The sequence below is a fragment of the Galendromus occidentalis genome, unplaced genomic scaffold (assembly GCF_000255335.2).
Source record: "Galendromus occidentalis unplaced genomic scaffold, Mocc_1.1 scf7180000075830, whole genome shotgun sequence".
In the NCBI taxonomy this organism is placed as follows: Eukaryota; Metazoa; Arthropoda; class Arachnida; order Mesostigmata; family Phytoseiidae; genus Galendromus; species Galendromus occidentalis.
In genome coordinates, this window is record NW_003803820.1 from 23,811 (window position 1) to 44,225 (window position 20,415).

The 20,415-nt window shown below is 51.1% G+C and overlaps 3 protein-coding genes across 3 annotated transcripts; 1 reads left to right on the forward strand and 2 right to left on the reverse strand.

Annotated features, from left to right (window-relative positions):
• On the forward strand, positions 1-3,445 carry LOC100902002 (ubiquitin carboxyl-terminal hydrolase 20-like). Its single transcript, XM_018641588.2, has 9 exons — positions 1-245; positions 379-904; positions 956-1,073; positions 1,175-1,485; positions 1,597-1,737; positions 1,857-2,043; positions 2,192-2,330; positions 2,425-3,112; positions 3,296-3,445. Exons 1-9 carry the CDS (start codon positions 1-3, stop codon positions 3,443-3,445), a joined length of 2,505 nt encoding a protein of 834 aa, XP_018497104.2.
• Positions 3,446-10,389: 6,944 nt separating this feature from the next.
• LOC108865004 (uncharacterized) lies at positions 10,390-10,893 on the reverse strand. The gene has a single exon (XM_018641590.1). The coding sequence runs from the start codon at positions 10,891-10,893 to the stop codon at positions 10,390-10,392; it is 504 nt and encodes a 167-aa protein (XP_018497106.1).
• A 5,935-nt stretch (positions 10,894-16,828) lies between these two features.
• On the reverse strand, positions 16,829-19,742 carry LOC100901427 (mitochondrial thiamine pyrophosphate carrier). The gene is made up of 8 exons (XM_003738187.2): positions 19,662-19,742; positions 19,143-19,204; positions 18,869-18,988; positions 18,654-18,741; positions 18,207-18,345; positions 17,727-17,907; positions 17,477-17,638; positions 16,829-17,318 (listed from the first exon to the last, which is right to left on the reverse strand). The coding sequence occupies exons 2-8, from the start codon at positions 19,164-19,166 to the stop codon at positions 17,100-17,102; spliced, it is 933 nt and encodes a 310-aa protein (XP_003738235.1). The 5' UTR covers positions 19,167-19,204; positions 19,662-19,742; the 3' UTR covers positions 16,829-17,099.
• Positions 19,743-20,415: the final 673 nt, after the last annotated feature.

Below are 20,415 nucleotides of genomic sequence, written 5' to 3' on the forward strand. Positions count from 1 at the left end.
ATGACGAGGTCGTCGTGCTCCCACGTCATAACTATGGGCGATTGGTCTCACGAAGAGATTTGCAATCGGAGCATAGCCTACAGTTGTGAAGCGTGTGGGGAGAGAGAGGCCGGGCTCTGGTGTTGCCTCTACAGAGAATGTGGATACGTCGGTTGCGGAGAAAAGAAGGCCGATCATTCCGCAAAACACTTCACCAAAAATCAGGAGCATTCGCTTATGATCAACTTGAAAACATTCAGAACCTGGTAAACAAAAAACCTAAATACGAGCCGATTTGAAGAATCACATTATCATACGGGCTCTCAAATTTTCATACCCCTCTCGACAAACAGAACGATGGTCTTATCTAATTGCCGCTTCCCCCAATCCCTATCCAAGGTGTCATACATGCGAATGCGAAGTGTTTCTGGAGAACAACGTGCCGCCCCTCAGAAGAGCCCCTCCGAACGTCGCTCACAGCGCGGGTGTTGCAGACGAACGACCCCTCGGGCTTGCAGGTCTTCAAAATCTAGGGAACACGTGCTACATGAACGCGGCGCTACAAGCTCTCTCCAATTGCACTCAGTTGACTGAGTACTTCTTAAATACACCAAATCTCCCTTTGAGAAATAATGGACGGGGAGCCAATCTGGCCATGAGTTACAGTAAAATGATCCTCCAGATGTGGCACGAAAAGCGGCCTCCCTGTGTCGTGCCCTCGGGAGTCGCGTACGGGATCAATTCCGTGTGTCCGGTGTTCCGCGGCCCGACTCAGCAAGACGCACAAGAGTTCCTTCGGTGTTTCCTTGATCAGCTCCATGACGAGCTCAAAAATGAGTTTTTCCCGAAAAAAGAGCAGGACGAAGACGAAGAAGGCGCGGAGGAACATCATCGAGCCAATGAAGAGGAAGAAGACGAAGACAAGGCCTCATATGATGCTGAAGTCGCCGCTAATTCGAATAATCCCGACAATAAGGAAGATCTTTACGAGACGTGTGATTCCGGATTGAGCTCGGAGAAGAGCGAAGCCTCTGAGAAGACCGCCGATAACCATCGGTCGCTCGAAACATCTCTCGGGAGCTTCCTCATCGGAGGTAAGCTTTGCAGCCGACATCGTTCTAGGGGAGGAATTGATCGATTCTCATTTTTGCCCTAAATGATCGACCTCTAACCAACGAATCGAACCTCCTTCCAGAACTAAAAAAAGTCATCTCGAGCCCGGTACCCAGAGGAGATCTAAAGCGACCGACTCCATCATACCGTTCAATAATTTCCGATGTGTTCGACGGCCGGATGCTGTCATCCGTGCAATGTTTCACGTGTGAGACTGTCTCGTCGACGGAAGAAGTTTTCCAAGATCTTTCGTTACCCATCCCGTCGAGATACCACCTGAACCGTCTACATCACGGTCCGTCCGACGCCGATCTCACTTCGAGTTCAACGAGTCTAAATTCGTTGGCGAGTTCCCAAGGTCAGCAGGGCTGGATGGATTGGCTTTTGAGATGGGTGAGTACAGAATCTTCCAGAACAATGTTCGACGACATTCTCTCCATACGCCTTCAAGTCTGGGGTCGATGTTGATTTTGCATATGATGTAGTTGATGGTTTCGTTTTCAGCTTTACTCTTGGGTGTGGGGTCCGTCGGTCTCGCTGACAGACTGTCTTGCCGCCTTCTTCTCGGCCGATGAGCTCGAAGGCGACAATATGTACTCTTGTGGAAAATGCAATAAGCTACGGAATGGAGTCAAATACTCGAAGGTTTGTTCGTCCTTCATGAATTTCCAGCTACTCTCCCTCGTGGCACTGTCACTGCTCCGTAATCGCATAGGAGGGGTGAGGAGGCAATCGGAGAAATGACCTTGATTGAATATTCTCAGCCGATGGAACTGCCCGAAGTGCTGTGTATTCATCTCAAACGCTTCCGGCACGAGCTGATGTTTTCGACCAAAATTTCGAGTTATGTCCAGTTTCCGCTCGAAGGATTAGACATGACACCTTTCACCCATCCTCATGCGAGAGACAAAGTCACCACCTACGAGCTAACTGCCGTCATTTGCCACCACGGTGAGTGCATTCTAGGGAGCAATCCCTCGGAGCCCCGCCTGAAAAATCGTCGGATATTCCGCGATATCCGCTCCATTTCCATGTATGCAAACTCACAAGCTAAAACAGATAGCTTAATTCAATGACTGACCTCGAAAATGCTCTCAAGGTACTGCAGGCATGGGGCACTATATCTGTTACGCCATGAATGACTGTGATGGTCAATGGTACGAGTACGATGACGTTTACGTGACGCAGGTCGAGGCTTCCACGGTGGCTAACTGTGAGGCCTACGTTCTCTTCTACCGGTTAGTCATACATCGGGAAGTCAATTGCATCGTCGCATGTTCGTGAGCTATTGCGAAAATCGAATCCTTAACGTGAGTGTCTCTTAACCCACAGAAAATATTCCGAGGAGATGCTGAAGCGACGATTGCACACAGCAGATCTAGTCGATCGCAGTCAATGTGAACATGGAGGCGGCCCCTCATTTTACATTTCTCGACGATGGGTCAATCGCTTCAATACGTTTGCCGAACCCGGTCCGATTGACAACGAAGACTTCGTTTGTTGTCACGGCAAATTGGATCCGTTGATGGCGAATCGCGTCACTCAAGAGGATTTCTTACTATTCAGTCAGTCGGTCTGGGAGTATCTTCGTGAGACCTTCAGAGGCGGCCCCGCGCTGACAAGCATCGAACCGTGTGCAGCTTGCCTGGGAAAACGTCGCGCGTTCATCGGTAAAAAACTCGCTGAAATCGCGGCAGGGGACGTTCCGTTGATATCAGGTAAATTTGCGCCTCGTGAGATGCGATTCGAGCAGCAGCAATTCTTGCAGAATCCTGTTCATCAGCAGCCGTCAGCCCAACAAGCGCGGCAACAGGATCAAGATAAAAAAAATCAGAAGTCTCAGCCGGCAAATCATCGACCGGCCGATCATCAAAATGAGAATACTAATTGTTCACAAGAACCGCGAATCAAACCTCGGGCCGAAGGAGAGAATGAAGAAGAGGAAACCATGAAGGATGACGATGAGGTTCTCACCCTCGAGAGTCCAGCCATTCAAACCGATGACCATCTTTTCGATAAAGTGAGTTTATTTCCGTTGTGCCGTTTCTCAGAAAAATCATCACACGTACAAGACTCGGGTCGATGCAAGCGAAATTCACCTTGACAACTATTTTTCTGACTATCGCCGATATCGCTCATGGTCGATTTGGAGTACTCGACGCATACTAATCCGTGATTTCTTTCTTCGCTGGTGATGATCAAGGTGGCGTCTGACCGAGTTGCCAAATTGACGATGACCGTCATCGATGATAACAATGATATCGACACGGAGACCGATTCAGCATTCTGCAGTCCACTCAATAGTGTGACCAGTCAAAGTATAGTGAAGGAGATTATTTCCGGAGTGAAATAAACAATTCATGCTTGCGATCCAATCCGTTGCCTGCCTGCACCCGTCCGCTCCTGCTACCCTCTACATTTCGCCGGGAGCATTTGAATATCATCGATTGATTCCGGGCGATGTGAAACCGGCTTGAACACTCTCTTGAACGGGGTACACGTGGACAAGAGAAACTCCTGGACCATTTTAGATCCGTCATCCGAGCGAAGTCTATCCCAGGCGTCCCCCACCGTCTGGGCTGAGATCCCGATCGTTCGATTCTATAACAGTAACTTAATCAACTTACAGATTATGCGCCGTTCGGACCCACGAATCAAAAGCAAGCTCCCGCTGAACGGAAGCGCGCTTCGAAGGAGAGTCGCAGTCAAAAATCGCGGCGCAAGAGGCGAGAAAAAAGCTCTTACTAACGGTGGACGTCGATTGTGTTCTCTTTGTCCTCCTTCGACGGTCCGAGGCCGGGACACACGCGTCATCGATGCCCTGTGAACCGTCGCGGGTCGCACATGTACAGATAATCAGTTCGGTCGCCTGGCTATTCGGTGAGCGGGCCGACGGGAATGAGAGCGGTCGGTCGAGCGATGGATTCAGAGTCCTTGAAGATCGCGAGGAGAATCTAGAGACGAACGCTAGGAAAAATCCCATGAGTTCGCATCGGACAGCAACATATACATACCCATATACATTATTTCAATGATGACTCCGAACTCGGAGCGAAACCACAGTGTAGGCACCCAGCGTGCTAGTGATCGAGGTCGTGAGGAGGGCGTGGAATCGAGACGTAAGACATTATGCAATCGTCCGAGTTTGCCAAAGTTCAAGCTCGTTGGAAGCAGGTGCAGAAGGAGAGAACATAATGATAGAGAGTCAGTGGAAGAGGGGACGCAAGCGAAAACAGGAGGCTCTAGTCATGCCCGTCGGACGCGGATCTGTGCACATTGGTGCATAAGGAAGTTCTAAAGTATTAAAAGATGCAGAATGGCTTCCGAAACGGAAGGCGAGGTGACGACAGCATTTTTCTGCTGACATCAGCCATCGAGATGTCGAGGAAACACAAAACAGGCATGGTCGCATGTTTCCTCGACTGCTCCCGAGCCTTCGATAAAATAGACAGGGAGTTATTGTGGAAGGCACTCGGTAAGTTAGGGATGGACCACTCGTGGATATCCTTACTTCAGCTCATCTACACGGACAACAAAGTAAAGATTGTCCATGATGAAGCCGAGTCCAACTGCGGCTGCCTGCTGAGTAGCATACTGTTCTCCCTGTACATCTCTGAACTAGAGTGGCGCCTCCTCAACAGTGGTCTAGGCTTCCAGATCAGGAAGCGGGGCGACTTCTGGAACGTTGCAGAGAGAAAATGTACATGTATGCCCGGACTCCTCTTCGCCGATGACCTGGTACTAATAGCGAAGAATCGTACGGACATGCAGAAGCTGCTTCGGATAACGACTGATTTCGGAAACGAAATGAGACTCCAGTTCAATCCGAAGAAGAGTGCGATGGTGGTGTTCTCAGGTCACCTTGTGGGTGACTGCTCCGGGCTGGAAATACAGCGGGAGGTGATACCACACGAGCACGAATATAAATACTTGGGCATTCTGTTGTGTGATAGTGCAAACTACCTCAAGAGACAAGAGGAGGAGTGGACCAGGACGTCCAAAAACACACTACACAGATTGCAAGCGCAACTGCTGTGGAGCTCTAACAGATTTGAGCTTTCGAAGACCTACTGGAAAGCGGTCGTGGTCCCCAAACTCACCTGCACCAACGCTGTCACATCGATGACCGCGGCAACGCGTGACGCGATGGAGATTTCGCAACGTAATGCCGCACGTTGGGCGCTTGGCATACCAGGGTGAAAGGTTGCCAACGAATTTCTCGAAGCCGAACTCAACTGATCCTCGTTTGAAGCGAGAGAAGCCAAGAGCAAGCTCAAATACTTCGCCCGTATCGCATCCATGCCAGCAGCACGCTGGCTCAAAGCGATGTTGGAGATGATTCTCCTGGAAGGGCAGCCAACAAGGTCCTACGCGAGAATGGAGGAACTCAAGCTCAAGTTCGGATGTGACACACTTCAGATCGAGCATGATGAGCGAAACCGAGCCCTCCTAGGTCCCTATTATCGCCAGATCAGCGAAAGGATAAGGACCACGCAAGACCTCGCCTGGGTGGCTGGGATATCCGGTAGAACAATGCTCAGAGTATATCGCCATTATAAAGACTCGAGAACATCACCGGTTCATATCTACGACAACAGCAGAGGATCTGCCCTCCTGGCGCTTCCCAAAGCGGGCTCCCAGTCCCACCAGAGTCTACAATAATTTCAGAGGAAGAATATGTTGCTCAAGCGTTCCAAGAATCCTCTAGTCTAGAAGACTTCCGTGAACCCGGGGAATCAGCTGTTGTGTCACCATGGCGTTCGCCCTAGTCTTTGTCGTAATAATAAAACTTATTCATCAGAGCCGGCTCTTCGGAAACTTGGGAATATTTTAAGTCTCGGCGGATAGCAGAGAGAGAAGCCATGAGCGGAGGCAGGAGAGCCCATTTTTTCTTTCAAGCCCGGCACGGAATCTCAGTTCAATTCAGGATTTTTACTGAGATCGAGGCCATTCGAAGTTCCTTCCGCGTTCGGTCCTGGAGGATAGCCCCCGATAAAATCGCGACTGACCGGGCTCGAACTCTTCGATCCAATCAAAAAAGATCAGCTTTAACCGAAACGGATTTCTTCTCCTAAGAAGTGGGTGACACTAGGGAACATCCCGCTCGGAGTCATTCCAAGTCATGCACATGTTTGACGGGAATTTTCCGAGAAGTTGAAGAACTTACAATTAGCTCCGAACTTTCATACCTTTCGGCGATATATTAATAAAGCGGATCTAATAATCGTTGATCTGTTTAGAGTCTTCCTTACTTGGATAAAATAGGAAATGTCGCTCTTCTCGTCCGTTCGCTCACGGAGAAACTGAGTCGTCATACGCCGTCATCAAATAAGCGGTTTTCGGCGCTCGAGTGCTCGCAAGTACCTGGGGAAAAACAATCTTTCGTTCGACCGGGAAAGTTGAAGAGCCCAATCGCGGAACAATGAAAAGGGAACCGCGGGATTGAGAGCAAGGATCCGCCGACGTCGGAGTTACTAACTAACGGACGGAGTCGGGGACGATGCTGAGATGGCTCCGCCGGGGCGTCGTAATGTAAGTTTGCACTCTCCGCACAGGCGAGATGTGGCGAGTAGTCCAACTCTGCCGACGACATTGTGTCCCATCGTTCGGAGAATATGACGATAAAGAGTGAATTCGACCGCTACGCTGACGCCGTGGGAGCACATGGGAGACGGTCGGGGGCAACTCAGCTCTGAGTCCTGCGAGCAAAAGAACAGTTGTTGCGTCGACCCCGCTCCCTTGGGCGGATGTGTTGCGAGGGCACCCGCTAGTTATCTGGAGGTCTCTCTCCATTCATACGCCGACGCCTCCTCAACCCGAATGGATCCTCCGAGCGAGAAATGTTTTTCGCCGTTTTTCTAGGGTAGGCAACCTCCTTCTCGTGTCGGAGATCGATGTTCATAATGGGCGGGATCAGCACCAATGAGGGCGCTCGGAGGAATATGCATAGGCGATCCCGATCCTCGACGAGTCCCCGCCGCAAGGCTCGCTCCCTTACAGGCGAGTTCCGCGAGAGTTCGATCCCTCTCCGGGCTGATTCTCGGAAATTCGAAAAAGACTCTCAGGGATGGCTCTTTAAATTTTCGCGCCCGCCCTTCCGTCCGCGATACGACGCACGACGCGCCTAGTGCAGGATAATGTCCGGACCTTCAATAAATCTTCTCGGTGTTTGTGGTACACGAGACGACGAAACGTGAGAGTGTCAAAAGCGGCACTTGAGGATGAATAATCATCGTCTGCCAGCAAAAGACTCCCGCCAACGAAAGGACGACTCATATAGCTGTTTGTGTTGTTCGGGAAAGCTCGTCTGTCGTTTCTGCTAGCTTTGCGCTTGACTCGATGAACGATGAACAGAAGCAAGAGACTACCCGCTAGAAACGGCACCGTCACGGCGCCCCGCTATTCTCCGATCGCAGGCTGCGTGGTCCTCCGTTCCGCGTTCAATTATCGCAGTGGAGCTTCGATTCGATATTCACCGTCCTGTCGCTGCCGCCTTCACTTTGACCGAGCGACCAACAACGGAAGGCAAGCTGGACATGTGCGTGACGCAATGCGGAAATGAACTCCGGAAGGTGAATCCCCATGGCGCTGGCCTGGATCAGAGCAGCCTGTGACACGGCTGGCTCGTCGTATGCATTATAATCACCCACTACAGCTGCATCGCCGCAAGCCCGAAGAATGAGCTTCATTTCAATTTGTTTGGGTCGAATGGGAATAGTGTATGATACTCATTGGTGACCGGCTCCGGGCCAACAAGGTCGGCTACAACGAGAGCCACGCGAGTTCTTCAGGGAACGATTGATACCGTGCGCTCGGGGCAACATTGTATGCTCACCAAGTTGTCCATCGGAGGCGCGTAAAGTTGTTGGCGCTGGTGGTGGCAGCTCATTGCCACCCGAGACTACATCTGTTGGAAGCAAGGCACGTTTCGTTGCGCGGCTCCGAGTTCTGTTTTCCGGTTTATTGGCTGTCTCGAATCTCGTCGCGAGGAAGTGTATTGCTCGCACAAGCGAGAGTCGGCTTCCTCAGAACCAGGAAATTCAGGTCACGATTCGAAGAGATTGACCCGAGTTGCAGGATTTGTGGTCAGGAGGAAACTCTGGAGCGCGTCCTGATGGCATGCCAAGAAAAGACATGCGGTGACGATGAGATTCAAAAAAGGCTTGGGTTACATGAGGAGTCAGACAGGCGAGTCATTAACGATACTAAGCGGATTCTCGAAAGATGGGAGTGAAGGGAGGCGAAGCCACCCACACCCCAGGTGTGAAGCGTCACATAGTCTCCAGCGATCACGCCCCCGCAGTCGGGGTTTCTTATAGAAATGGAGCATAAATCAATCAATCAATCAACCGAACGCAATCGAGGTCGGACGCGATCACGTCCGGCGGCGACTCACCACCCCATTGAATCGGCGGAAAGTTTTGCCCGGGAAATTTTCGCTGTGGCCTCCGGCAATCTGCGCTGGGAAGGAGCTCAGCCCTCGACCTTCGGTTATACGCCCCGGACGTGAGACCACGTTTGAGATCAGAATCGTCGATGTGAGTTCCGATTGAAATTCGCCTTCGCCTTTTTCCGCAAAGCCGCTGAATGAAATGGCTCCCGTGTTCCGCGCCAACAAGGACCGGCAGTCAGCTGCGGAGCCGAAAATTCGTCCAGCTCATCGGAGCTCCATTTTCTATTGCCACGAGCGGCGGTCGCCATTTGAGTGATCGACTCGTGGGATGAAACGTTCCGCGGATTTCCTTTAACGATGCCTCGCCAGAGATTCTTTCTGACGAGCAAACCTCTCAGTCAGAAGCGGGAGGCAACTCCCACCGTTCGATTCACGAAATTCCCGCCTAGATAAGGTCTTGCGCCGAACTCCCCAACCCGCCCCCCCCCCCCGACTGAGAATCCGGCCAGTACGGGCAAAGATCGTATTCCGCCTCGGGTACAACAGAGAGTATCTCAACGATCATACACCAATAATAATTTGATGAGGGGGTGCATTACTCCAGGCATCCAACAAGAAGGGAAGCGTCATGCTAGTAGTTCTTATGATTCCTGTTGTAATTATTAGGTATTATAGTTCTGATATCCCCGACTTGGCAGCTGCGCAGCTCAGCCTCGGGCCCACGCAGGATCATTGAGGATGAACCGGAGACTGGCGGCGGCAAGTAAAATGCTCCGCGCCCTCCGGACTCTGGACGCCGCTGTACGTAGCTGTACCGGATATAGGTAAAGGCTGTTTCGGAGCTCAGCCGCCGCCCTCTTCCCTCTTCTCGCGATTCCCCACGTCTCGTCTTTCAAGCGCGCGTCTCACGCTCGCCGGAGCATGCAGCCGCATAACTCATTCCTGTCTTGTGTTTTTGCCTCGACGCCGGAAACTGTGTACTCTGATTCATCATCGGTGTCCATTACTAGCTGAGCCTTCGAACCCCAACCCGCGAAACTAATTTGCTGAGTCTGCGACAGCTCTGCGATGGCAGCTGAGAAGTCCCAAAGCCTGCGTGCCGAGACGAGCGGGCCGTAGAATAATGATGGTCGTAGTGGCTAGATCTGGGTTCCCACACATTTCCGTCCACGTGGTGCGGGCATTGGCTCCCGATACACGGAAGTCTTCCGTAGCCTCTCACTCATAAAATCCCTGATATTTTGAAGTAATTCAGAAGGGCTTGGCTGAGCTGTAGCATGTGCTGATTACCTCTGATAACTCAGAAAACCTCGAATAATTTGAAGCCTAGAGGATCTCGACGCCCTATATCAGGAAGTTATGCTCGTACGAGCCCCACGCTTCTCGTGACTAGGATGACGGGGATATTTCACATGACTCGGCTCCTGGGATGTCTAGATTACGAAAAACTCGACAGTATGTAGGTACTTGTGTCCCTGGGCCGCTCGAGCTCCAGTAGTAATGTGAAGACATAATATGTAGGTGAAATTCATCGGAGTGCTTCGAGAAGCTCTCGTTCTATTGAATGATTCTTCCCAATATGTACGTAAACTCGGGGATCCGGATCCACAGAATTCTAAGATGAACGAATCCCCGCGAATCCCTCCGCAGTCGAGTCGACCAGCCTGGAATAAATCTGAAGGAGGGCGGATAGCTCTCAAGCTGTGATTCTATTCATAGTCTCAGTCAGTATTGTGATTATGCCCAACACTGCATACTCGTCAATTTTTCGTGCTCCAGCTAGAGTTTTTTCCGAATTCTCGGCGCAACACACCTACAACCCTGTAGATGTGAAGCTGTCCCGGAAGTACCACTGTGATTCGAATTTCGAACAATTCCTCGAAAGCGGAGTGCGACGCAGCGAATCAGGACTCCAAAAAGAAGTTCCGAGAAACCCCTCGCAGATATTCCTCGTCGGTACTGTTTGAGGCGTCTCTGACCGCCTCTAGGATCTTCCTATCAGCCTCGACACACGTGTTGCGTTTCTTCGGGGCCGTCGCGCCTCCGATATATTGCTCCATCTGGAAATCTCTGTTTTTCTGAATTTTCCGCAACCCATCAATGAACTTCCATAGCGTTGGGTGGCTCACTCCGAATTCGAGTTGCATGCGTCGATGGGCTGCTTCTGCATAGTTGTCGGTTCGAGCCTCTCCATCCAGTGTCCTCTGGAGAACGGACCACATTTCCACCGGGAATCGTGGCGCTCGTCTCTCGATCGCTCCATCAGGGGCTACCCTGTTCAGCCGTTCGAGAGACACGTCCTCGAAATAATTGAGCACGGGGGTGAGCTCCGGCGGAAGGAGAGGCGCGAGTTCGGTGACTGCGCTGTTGAGCTCTGCCGGTGGCACGAAAGCCAATGCCGCAAACATCCTCGTTTTGAGGGCGAACTCCTCGTCAGTACTGTATACCTATTGGAAGCGAGACTTATCGTACAGATTAATGGATTCACCAGTCCCGCAAATTGAAGTCGGGGAAACTTTCTTCGCATGCGATCCCAGGCTTCTATGTGATACAAAACAGTTCGGCGACGCGGGGCACGGCCCTGTTCAGAGTCGAAGCGTCGGCGTCGTTGGAGCCGGTGCCCCTCCCCCAGAAATCAGAATCGATAAAGCGCATGCTCTCACGGTCACGGGAGTCGACTACGCCAGGCCGGTTCCTTAGGAGAACGAGCGGTCGCGTTGGAAAGTTGAGAGCGAGCTCTAGCTCCTGGGGCCCCCGCACATGTGTTTCCGCCAGATTCTAGCGCTAGATATTGAAGCGAAGCTCGTGAAGAGCCCCTTCTAGTCTACAATAAACTATCGTTGTCCACCTTCGTTATCGGAACGCTACATTTGGTGGCAGCGGCATGGCAGGCGACGGAGTTTTCAGAGAACACGTGTTTAGCACGGAACACCTCGCAGCATTGTTAGAGGTTCGGAGACCTGTAAGCACCTCGCCAGCATTCGATCCCGTATCCCGCCAGACCGACGAAAAGGTTAAGACGACTAGAAATAGGCGCCAACGTACTCGGTTGGTCAGATGGACAGGTCCTCAAGCTGGCTTATTGTACACTGGATGAAGATTCGAAGACCTGGTTCGTCGCCGAAATAGGAAATCGATCGACATGGACTTGTTCCAAGGATAAGTTCCTAGCGCGATTCCCGGAGGGGAGTAGAAGGTCCCCTGCTGAATACTTCGCTCGCCTGCGGCTCCCCGACGAGCCGTTCACGTCTTTCATCTGAAGGAAACAGTCTCGCTTGATGGAATTAGGTATGCCATTAGAATTTGCGGACCTCGTCGACGAGGTCAGAGGATCTCGCGATTCATATTCCTTCGCGAATCTCGTCCTCGCCGCAAGCCCGAAAGACCTAAAATCCTTGATGAGAATTGCTGATAGATTCGTCCAAATAGAGGTGCGAGAACCGTCGATCGGCATCTCGAAGAAAGATGTGGATCTCGAGCCCGGAATCCGATCGAACCTCGACGGATTGAGAGACTCGGAGTGTACGCGCCCCATTGAATCTAGAGTTCATGGGGAGCAGAGCAGAAACCGGGATTATCTCCGTAAAATGAAGATCCTCGAGGACGGGAATTCGCTTGGAAGGTATTCTATTCAAAGAGGTCTATTGTATCGCGATGGTCGCGTATGTGTTCGTGGATAAATGAGTAAGGATATCATCAAGTTATGCCACATGGATGGAGACCTGAAGCACCCTGGGATCCGCGGCTCGGAGCGCCGTTTACGAGAGCGATTCGATCCTGGCAAAAGGCTCCGGCGCCGTGTGAGGGAGTATGTCAAGAGCTGCCTCGATTGTCAGTTGCGGAGGAGTCCTATAAGGTCCGGCAGCACGCGCGCCGAGTTATCAGAGTCATGTGGAATCGTCGAATGTCATTCAGTAGATGGTGAAGATCGACACAGCTCACCACTTACCACGCTATGAGATCGTGGATGCCCGGAATATCCGTTCAATAAGACCAATACGGCGACATATTCACAGCAAGCAAGCGGATGAGAAGTCCAGAAACGGCGGCGCGTCGAGATTGACGCCCGCTGATTGTTTCGACCCGTATGCTAAAGCGCAGCTGTCGAAGACTGGTCGGAGTTTGCATTACTACTTCATGGACTTCTGTTCCCGAAAGTATAAGAATCGTCGGAAGCTTTTCGAACGAGGACAACGATATCGGTAGCTTGGCCGAATAGCGCGAAGCGCGACTAGCGACGCTCGTAGCGCCATCTGCTTCTATTATACAAAAGCCCGTGCTAGTCTACAGGAAACGATCGTTGCCCACCTTCGTTATCGGAACGCGACAATATCAATGCGCTAATAATGCTGGAATACATTGGAATCGATTACTATGGCCCGCATGAAATCCAATGCGGAGCCTCGAAGAGCTACTCCATTCCTGAGGAATAGAAACGACCGAAGTCTGTGCCCATTGACGAATCGGCTTTATTCTGTTTCGGAGTCAAACTCCGGGACTCTCTCTAGGATCTCCAACACATCTTCGTCACATTCATTATCATCCCTCACTAGCGGTTATCAGTTATCACATGACCAATACGGTCCACAAGATTCTCATCCACGGCCCTCAAATCGCGAGAGCGGCTTCCTTGCCAATTGGCAGGCTAGGCGAGGAAGCCCAAGAGGTTCAAAATAAGGCCTATCGGGAGGCAAGACTCAATTCGCGGAAAATAAGTAGAGAGGCGACAAACGGAGACATCTTGCATATCATATCATAGCCTCGTCCGATCCGCTAATTTTCAGCAACAGAGTGACGAAGAATGTGACGAGGATGTGTTGGAGCTTCTAGAGAGAGTCCCGGAGTTTGACCCCGATACAGAATAAAGTCGATTCGTCAATTGGCGCCACAATTCGGCGGGTCATAGTATAATTGATTCCAATGTATTCAAGCAATATCAGCGCATTGATATCTAGCGCTAGAATCGGGCGGAACCACATGAGCGGGGGCTCTCAGCTTTCCAACGCGACCAAGCTCGGCCCTCTACGAGCAACCTGTTTCAAGAAAGAGAATCTTCAAAATGGTGTCCAAATCCGCATTTTCATTTATTTGCAGATTGTACGATTTGACCTAACGATAATATAATCGGTCTGATCGGGTCGATATGGGGCTCATCGGAAAGCCCATGAAATTCTGCGTCGGATGCAATTCTTCTCGTCGAAATCGGTACGCGCGGGACCGAGTAGGATTTTCCGCAGAATAGCGGCCAAAAGGCGTCTCTTTTCAAACTTTCGCCTCGTAAACAGCCTGAAGCCGCATACTGCAGCGGGGAGGAGGTCAGCCGGACTCTCCAAAGGACGGAGAGTCTAGATAAATTTCCATCACCCGGGATGCCGCTAGATGTAAAAGGTTACATGCCCCCATGGTCAAGGGCCGATTACTCGCAGGCACAACCAGCTGGGGACGACTCAGCAAAAAAAGTTGAGAGCTCTTGAGCTGGGCTATTCTCGGGCGACCCCTGTATCTATGCTTAAATGCACGGATTTCTCAGAATATCGAAATAATAGGTTCCGAGCACAAATCTCCCACTGTGGCGTCGCAGACGAAGGGGTTGAGCGATGAAACGGCCGCCAGGCTGCGCCGTTGGGCACTACGCCTGCTGGGATACGATGCCGACATCGAGTACATTCGGACCGCGGAGTTCGGTTACGCGGATGTCCTATCGCGACTCATCTAGCAAGCAAGAAAATGGATGAGGGGAATACGAATGGCATCAGGTCCCTCAAGTTTTTTTACCCACTTGGGGCAAAGATTCGCGAGGAAACCGGGAAAGACCCTGTACTGCAGCAGGTTCTCCAGAGATTGCGACGTTGAGGGCATCTAACAATGGAGGTCCTGAACATCATGAGCGGCGATCGAGTCTCTACGGACCGACCCAAAATCGCCCTTAACCATTTAGCCTATGGGAATATGAAAAATTGTGAGAATTATCGATGCGTACGCACTTTCCTCGAGATTTATTGTAGGTTTTCGACTTTTGGGATATATCCCCCCTATAGAAGAAAAGCGGAAGCGCTTCGCCTGTGAGCAATTTTTCGGCTCTTTCTCCCCACCAATTTCCGCGCACATATGCTTCGGCGGTTGCGGAATCATGCCTCGGTGTGCGAGTTGATGTTTTCTTCCTAATCTTCTACCCCTCCGCCCAGTGATTGTCGAAAAAAGCATCCTTCTTGACCACGAAACTCATGTGGCACTATGCGGTACTGAGGTACGCTGTCCTCCTATTGTGGTTCGAAAGGCACGGATTTCATTCCGTAGAGCGTTCATCGTTCCCTTTATCCGCGATCGTGATCGCGGCCTCCGGCCGAAGTCTCGAAGCTTTTCCTGTGATCGTAGGCACGTTTCCCAAGTTCGTTAATGCCGCGCCGCTTGGATGACGGCCGTCTCCATTTTCGAGGTGCCGAGTTACCTCAAAACGCATTCTCGACTCATGGGTCCTCTCGAAACTGTGGTGACTGACAACGTCGGTCAGTTTACTTCACGGGTGTCCGCAAGCCTGAGTCAATCTTTCAACATCGTTCATCTGCGTCGCGCGCCTCGGATGCCGCGTAGTAATGTCGAGGCAGAACGAATGGTCCATACGATCTCCGTCGGACTGCGTCCAAGCAAAGAGTTTGAATCCAGTGCGTAAGGCGTGCGTAAGGCGCCCCCGCTCTTCCAGCCGATTGAAGTTCGATAATGATTCCAGACCAGTATTCGGTATACAAGGCAGAAGCGGGACGCTTGAAGAAGTTTATTGTCGTGGATTCAGGCTTCAGCGACGGATACAGTATATTTATCTCCGGTCGTGAATCCGCCGCCGACTGGATCGGTTTCGTAGATAAAACCTACGTCGACGGTACTTTCAGCTTGGCGCCGAAACTCTTTCAGCAGATATCCGTCATTCTCGCGAAATGTTCTGGGTTTGTTTTCCCGATCTGCTATGCTCTCTCGCTCGAGGGGGTCAAGCTACCTACTCGCGAATGATTGAGCTGCTTCGTACGGCATGGCCGCTCCAATCCAACGCAGGTATCTCTAGAATTCGAACTCGGATTGATAAATGCCTTCGGAAACTAATTTTCGAACGCCCAAAAAGATTGTTGTTCCCAATCTGAAAGGTGTATGCTCCCACAACCGTTAGGTATTTAGGCGAATTAAGCGGGAACCAGGCACTCTTAGCTGGTCGGTCGCACCGACGGCCAGCTGGGTCACGGAGAGTTGGTCGCGGCCAGTTGGGGTACATCAATCTCTGTCTTATCGTCACGGTGATGGAACAAGCTCAGGCGGAATTGTCTACGTGTCGTGGGTAAAGATGCATTTGGAAAGTTGAGCTTCTTGGGAGAGATTTGGGGCGTCTTGCAAGTTAGAGGCACTTTTCCCTCGTAGCATCAGAGCCCCAAGATGAAGAGACAGCAGAATATTGCGCGCTTCCTCAGGAGACCCTCCTACATTCCTGCATCGGATCATAGAAAGTCAGATTCTGCCTTCGGAACGAGTTCCATCGTTCGCTCTTAGCATGGAGAATCGCCTCCATGCGAATGGATAGTGAAATCATACGAGAATACGGCCAACTTAGCTCGTTGCCATCAATTCGTACCACGTGGGCCCCCGAGTCAGAACGGAAATAGTCCCCATAGGTACCTCAGGGGGAATACTGCATCCTGCATATGCATCCTACATATGCTGACGAGTTTGCAAAATGGGCTCTTCTTCTGAACGGAGTACGACTCTCGCTGATACAAGTTGTTCGAGCTCTTCCCGTGGCGGATATTAGTGCCATCGTATGAGCAAGCTGATTCGGACACCGTACAATCTTGTGACGAAATCACAGGTTTCGTTCTCCAACAGATCTCCCCGGGATCGGCAAGAGGACGCGAACCTGCAGGGAGGGTTTCGAGTCTCGAAACCGCCAGTGAGTCCATGACGCGACGTCGCTAGCACGCTGTGGACGACCGAGACCGAATTAGCCAGCGATGGGGACAATTGCGAGACCGGCACGCAATTCAGAGAGCATAATCACAAGAGCCTGGGGTACAGTGCGCTTGTGAGGGGCATTCGTGAAACCGGGCCTACTCTCCGAATAATCCTCGTTCAATTCGTCTCAGTCCTGCTCAGAAATCAGCAAAAGTGGTCGGCTTTCAAAAAATCATGAGGAGCTTCGGAGACGTCTTTTTGGTGGTGCGGACATGAGTCAAGCGTCCTGGAATCGATAAGTTCACAGAACCGATAGGCGTTGGTATCAAGCGCTCTCTCCACATAGATCCATGGTGGTCATGTCCTAGTTCAAACACAATGATTGAATATGTATATCAGCTTTAAGCTCAGATATCATGGGTTCGCCTCTTTCGGAGGATTCCCTTCGATTTATTTCCCTTCATTTCTCGGGACGCGTCGTCTCCAAACCAACATTCTTTCGCCGCTCAAAGTGACGACTCCAAGGTCTTAAGTCTGATTCGCTCAGACAGGTATCCCGCCCAACTAGGTGCGAGGCTCTTAAAGTATCTCGTCGATCCACGGATTCTCCAGACCCAAGACTTCAGCACAGAGAAAAGTTTGAAGGATGGATTCATCCCTGAACGATCTATTCCGACCGAGGCTATGGATCTCCCCGATCCGTTAAAGGGGTCGTTAAGCCGAAAATGGCTGCCTCATAGAATGTGAATTGGCACGCCGACATCGCCATGGCTTTCATGCAAGCGGGCACATATCCTTTGAAGAATCCTTTCATACCTTCTGAGGCTAACACAGATTTCGCACAATTCATCAGGCCGTTGTAATGGCCAAATCTATGCGAGCGGTCCATGAATCCTTGAACCTGCGAAGGACGTACGGTCATTCGAAAAATGACGCAGATGTAGATCAACGTTCGGGCGTCGCGTCTCATCTCTATATTATGGTAATGCTAATGGTAATTCTTCGGAAAACAATCCTCGACTTCCGAGCCTGATTGGCTTCCATTTTTCGAAGACTTGCCTGTAAACGCTTCTTGATAAGGTCGAAAGGATAAACAAGTGATTTACTTGCAAATCCTGACAAGGCGCCGGAGAGTAGATTCGCGGGCGCGTAGGGAACGTCTTCGAGAAGTCCTCGGAAGAAATGATAGAACGCGAAACAAGCTCCATTGTATGGAGTCACCTGGAGGTGATCAGCTGGAGTCAATACTCGGAGACTCGTAGACCAAGACCCCCAAAACATCCACATTGATCGATTTCACCATTTCTACCTGGAGCAAATTGGAGAGAAGGCCCTTGTAGAAGGCGCGAGGACCCTCTCTTCTTTTCATGGTCCTCATTGCATCGAACATTCCATTGTACGTCTTCGGTTCACCTTGAGCTATGAGCCGCGTCCTTATGACATCCAGGGGATGGGCCACCGCCATCGCGGTGCCGCCCCCAAGCGCTCCGCTGGAAGATACGCCTTCAGTAAGGTTTCCAGAGCCGACATACCAGCCGGATCACGGAAGCTGGCTGCCACCTCGAAACTACTTGTTGCTTAGTTCTATGTTCCGCGCTGAAAAGAGATCCAACAACCTTCGATGATATGACAGGAGTCCTCCCCAGAAACCCTGGATCTTGAATTCCTAGGCGGCGATCTAGTTGGTCGGGACTCGGGACTCCGACACACGACAGTGCGGGGGATAGGAGTTTTCAACCTCTACCGTAAATCTATCAACATCGACTCACAATTCCGTAAATGTAATTACCTGATGAAATTCGAATTGAAATCATTGCGGTCCGGGAATAGCCAATTCTTCGAAAACTCATACCCGTAAAATTGAATCCCTCCATAGACCACGCTTAGCGTCTGCGCGGGTAGGTGGCCTTTCCAGAAAGCCGTGATACCTGAAAAAAAAATCCAGCACTCGTTTTCTCTCCGAATCGATCAAAGTTCCGCGAACTCCTTGAGCGGGTTCCTAATAACACCAATGTGTTGAAGTCCCAGAATGCCCGAAATTCTTAACTTCTACCCGGAACTCTTCATGGACTTGACCTCATTAGAAGTCGAAACTTGTTGACTTATCAGAAGCACCGCTGAAACCCCGTCCTACTCCTCCTCCAGCTAGCAAGGGCGTGGACGTTCACGGAGACTACGAATCAAATCGGAACTCATCGACCGAAGAGCTTTTGAGAGGAGGTACGTAGCTACTAACCTTCCTCACGTAGAATCAGGCGACTTGCTTGTTTAATTCCCGAGTATTTCGCGGAATCACACTTGACAGTTATCGGATCCAGCTGGAGCTGTTCACAGAGAGGGAGACTTTGATCCAGAGGAGCGGTCAATGGCTGGAGGCGAGCGCGGTTTCGAGACGGACAGGATTCTGTACATGCAGCTCGGATGGTCCGGATGGCGCTAACGAGTACTTACTTGAAATCGAATCTTCAAGACATCGAAAGGTTGACATATGCACCGTGTGAGGAATCCGGATACGCAGCCAGCCACGAAATACACCGAAGAAGTATCTTTGGCTCGCTCTGATTCTGGCGACTTAGAACCATTTTGCTTAGAACACGGGATCTCAAGTCTCGCGGATCTCCCGAAATCACCCGAAATCACGCGACCACCGTTCCGTGCGACGCTGCTGTTCTATTTGGCTAAAATTCGACGGCCAGGGGATCCGGGCGAAGTTGCTTAGACTCACAGTAGGCGTCGTCGGAGGAGTCATGTGTTATTTGTAACGGCGGAACCTCATAACAGCTGCCACTGGAAAAATTCAGCATTGCTTAGCAGACCGATTATGCGGCTCGGTTTCGAATTAGTCCACCGAGTAAAATATTGTTCTATCTTCATTGGTGCGTCGTTGGCGAAGGGGTGCACGAAATACTCTCATAACCGTTCCGGAAGAGAGTAGACGACTCTCATCGCCATTTCACATGAAGTTTCGGGGAAGAGTTCCCTCGAGAGGTGAGAAATTAGAAGCTTGCCCTCTCGCACTCGGCAGAATACCGGGTGCGCTTCTCGGGCAGAGAGACTATTGTACACGATCCATATTTATTCTGCCTGAATCCGGTGCCCGGCGGGTTCGTTTAGTACGAAAGGCCGGTGAGGAGTCGCTCGGGGTATACAGCCAGCGTTCCATCACCAAACATGTGAAACTCCGTAGGCATATGATGGGGGGAGCCCCTCTGTGTGCGAAGAAGAGCACATTGCGCGTATTCACCTCAGCCAAACAAGAACAGTGATATTCCGAAAGCTCACTGGAGACCAGAAATTCGACGTGACATCCTCAACGATATGGTCCTTGTTGGATTGTGCGAGGGCTTGGAAGCTGAACGATCTCAAGTCTCCTAGAGACCCGTTCGAGATGTATACGAGAAGCAATGATTGAAGAGAATCAATATCTTCTGTGAGCTGTGAGGGTGCTGGGAGAGAAGAGGTGAATGAGGATGGTGATCTCTGCTAATAATCTGCAAGCGATCGGGCGGTTCTACAATTTCTTCGACTACCCATCTTCTTGTCCGATGGACGATGCTCCGATCACGTCGTATCCTGCTGGGTCAGGAAGAATCTGCGCAGATCGTTCCCTACGGCAGCGCAGCTCCTTCATTTCCGCGTCCACTCAAGGCTTTCATTGATCATGAAATCATGATGGAGCTATGATCCGTCGCGAATTTCCGGGAACTTGAAGGCGAGTCAGCTTCAACGTGCCCGAAAGAACGGCAGAGGCCCGCACTGGGGGGACGCCTTGGGTTCCTATGCTGGAGCATGGACCTTGAGAAGGCGCGTCATCAGCTCGGTCCCATTCAAAGCTGGAATCGCCCCCCTCCTTCCTCCTAGGAAAAAATTCTTCGTGCCTCTGGAACGGGTACCATTTGGAGGAACTCTCCCTCACGAGCTTATTATCCCGACTGCTGATATTTTCGATCTCGACAGAACGATCGAGAGGTCACAAATGTCGGACGCTCGATGCTCAA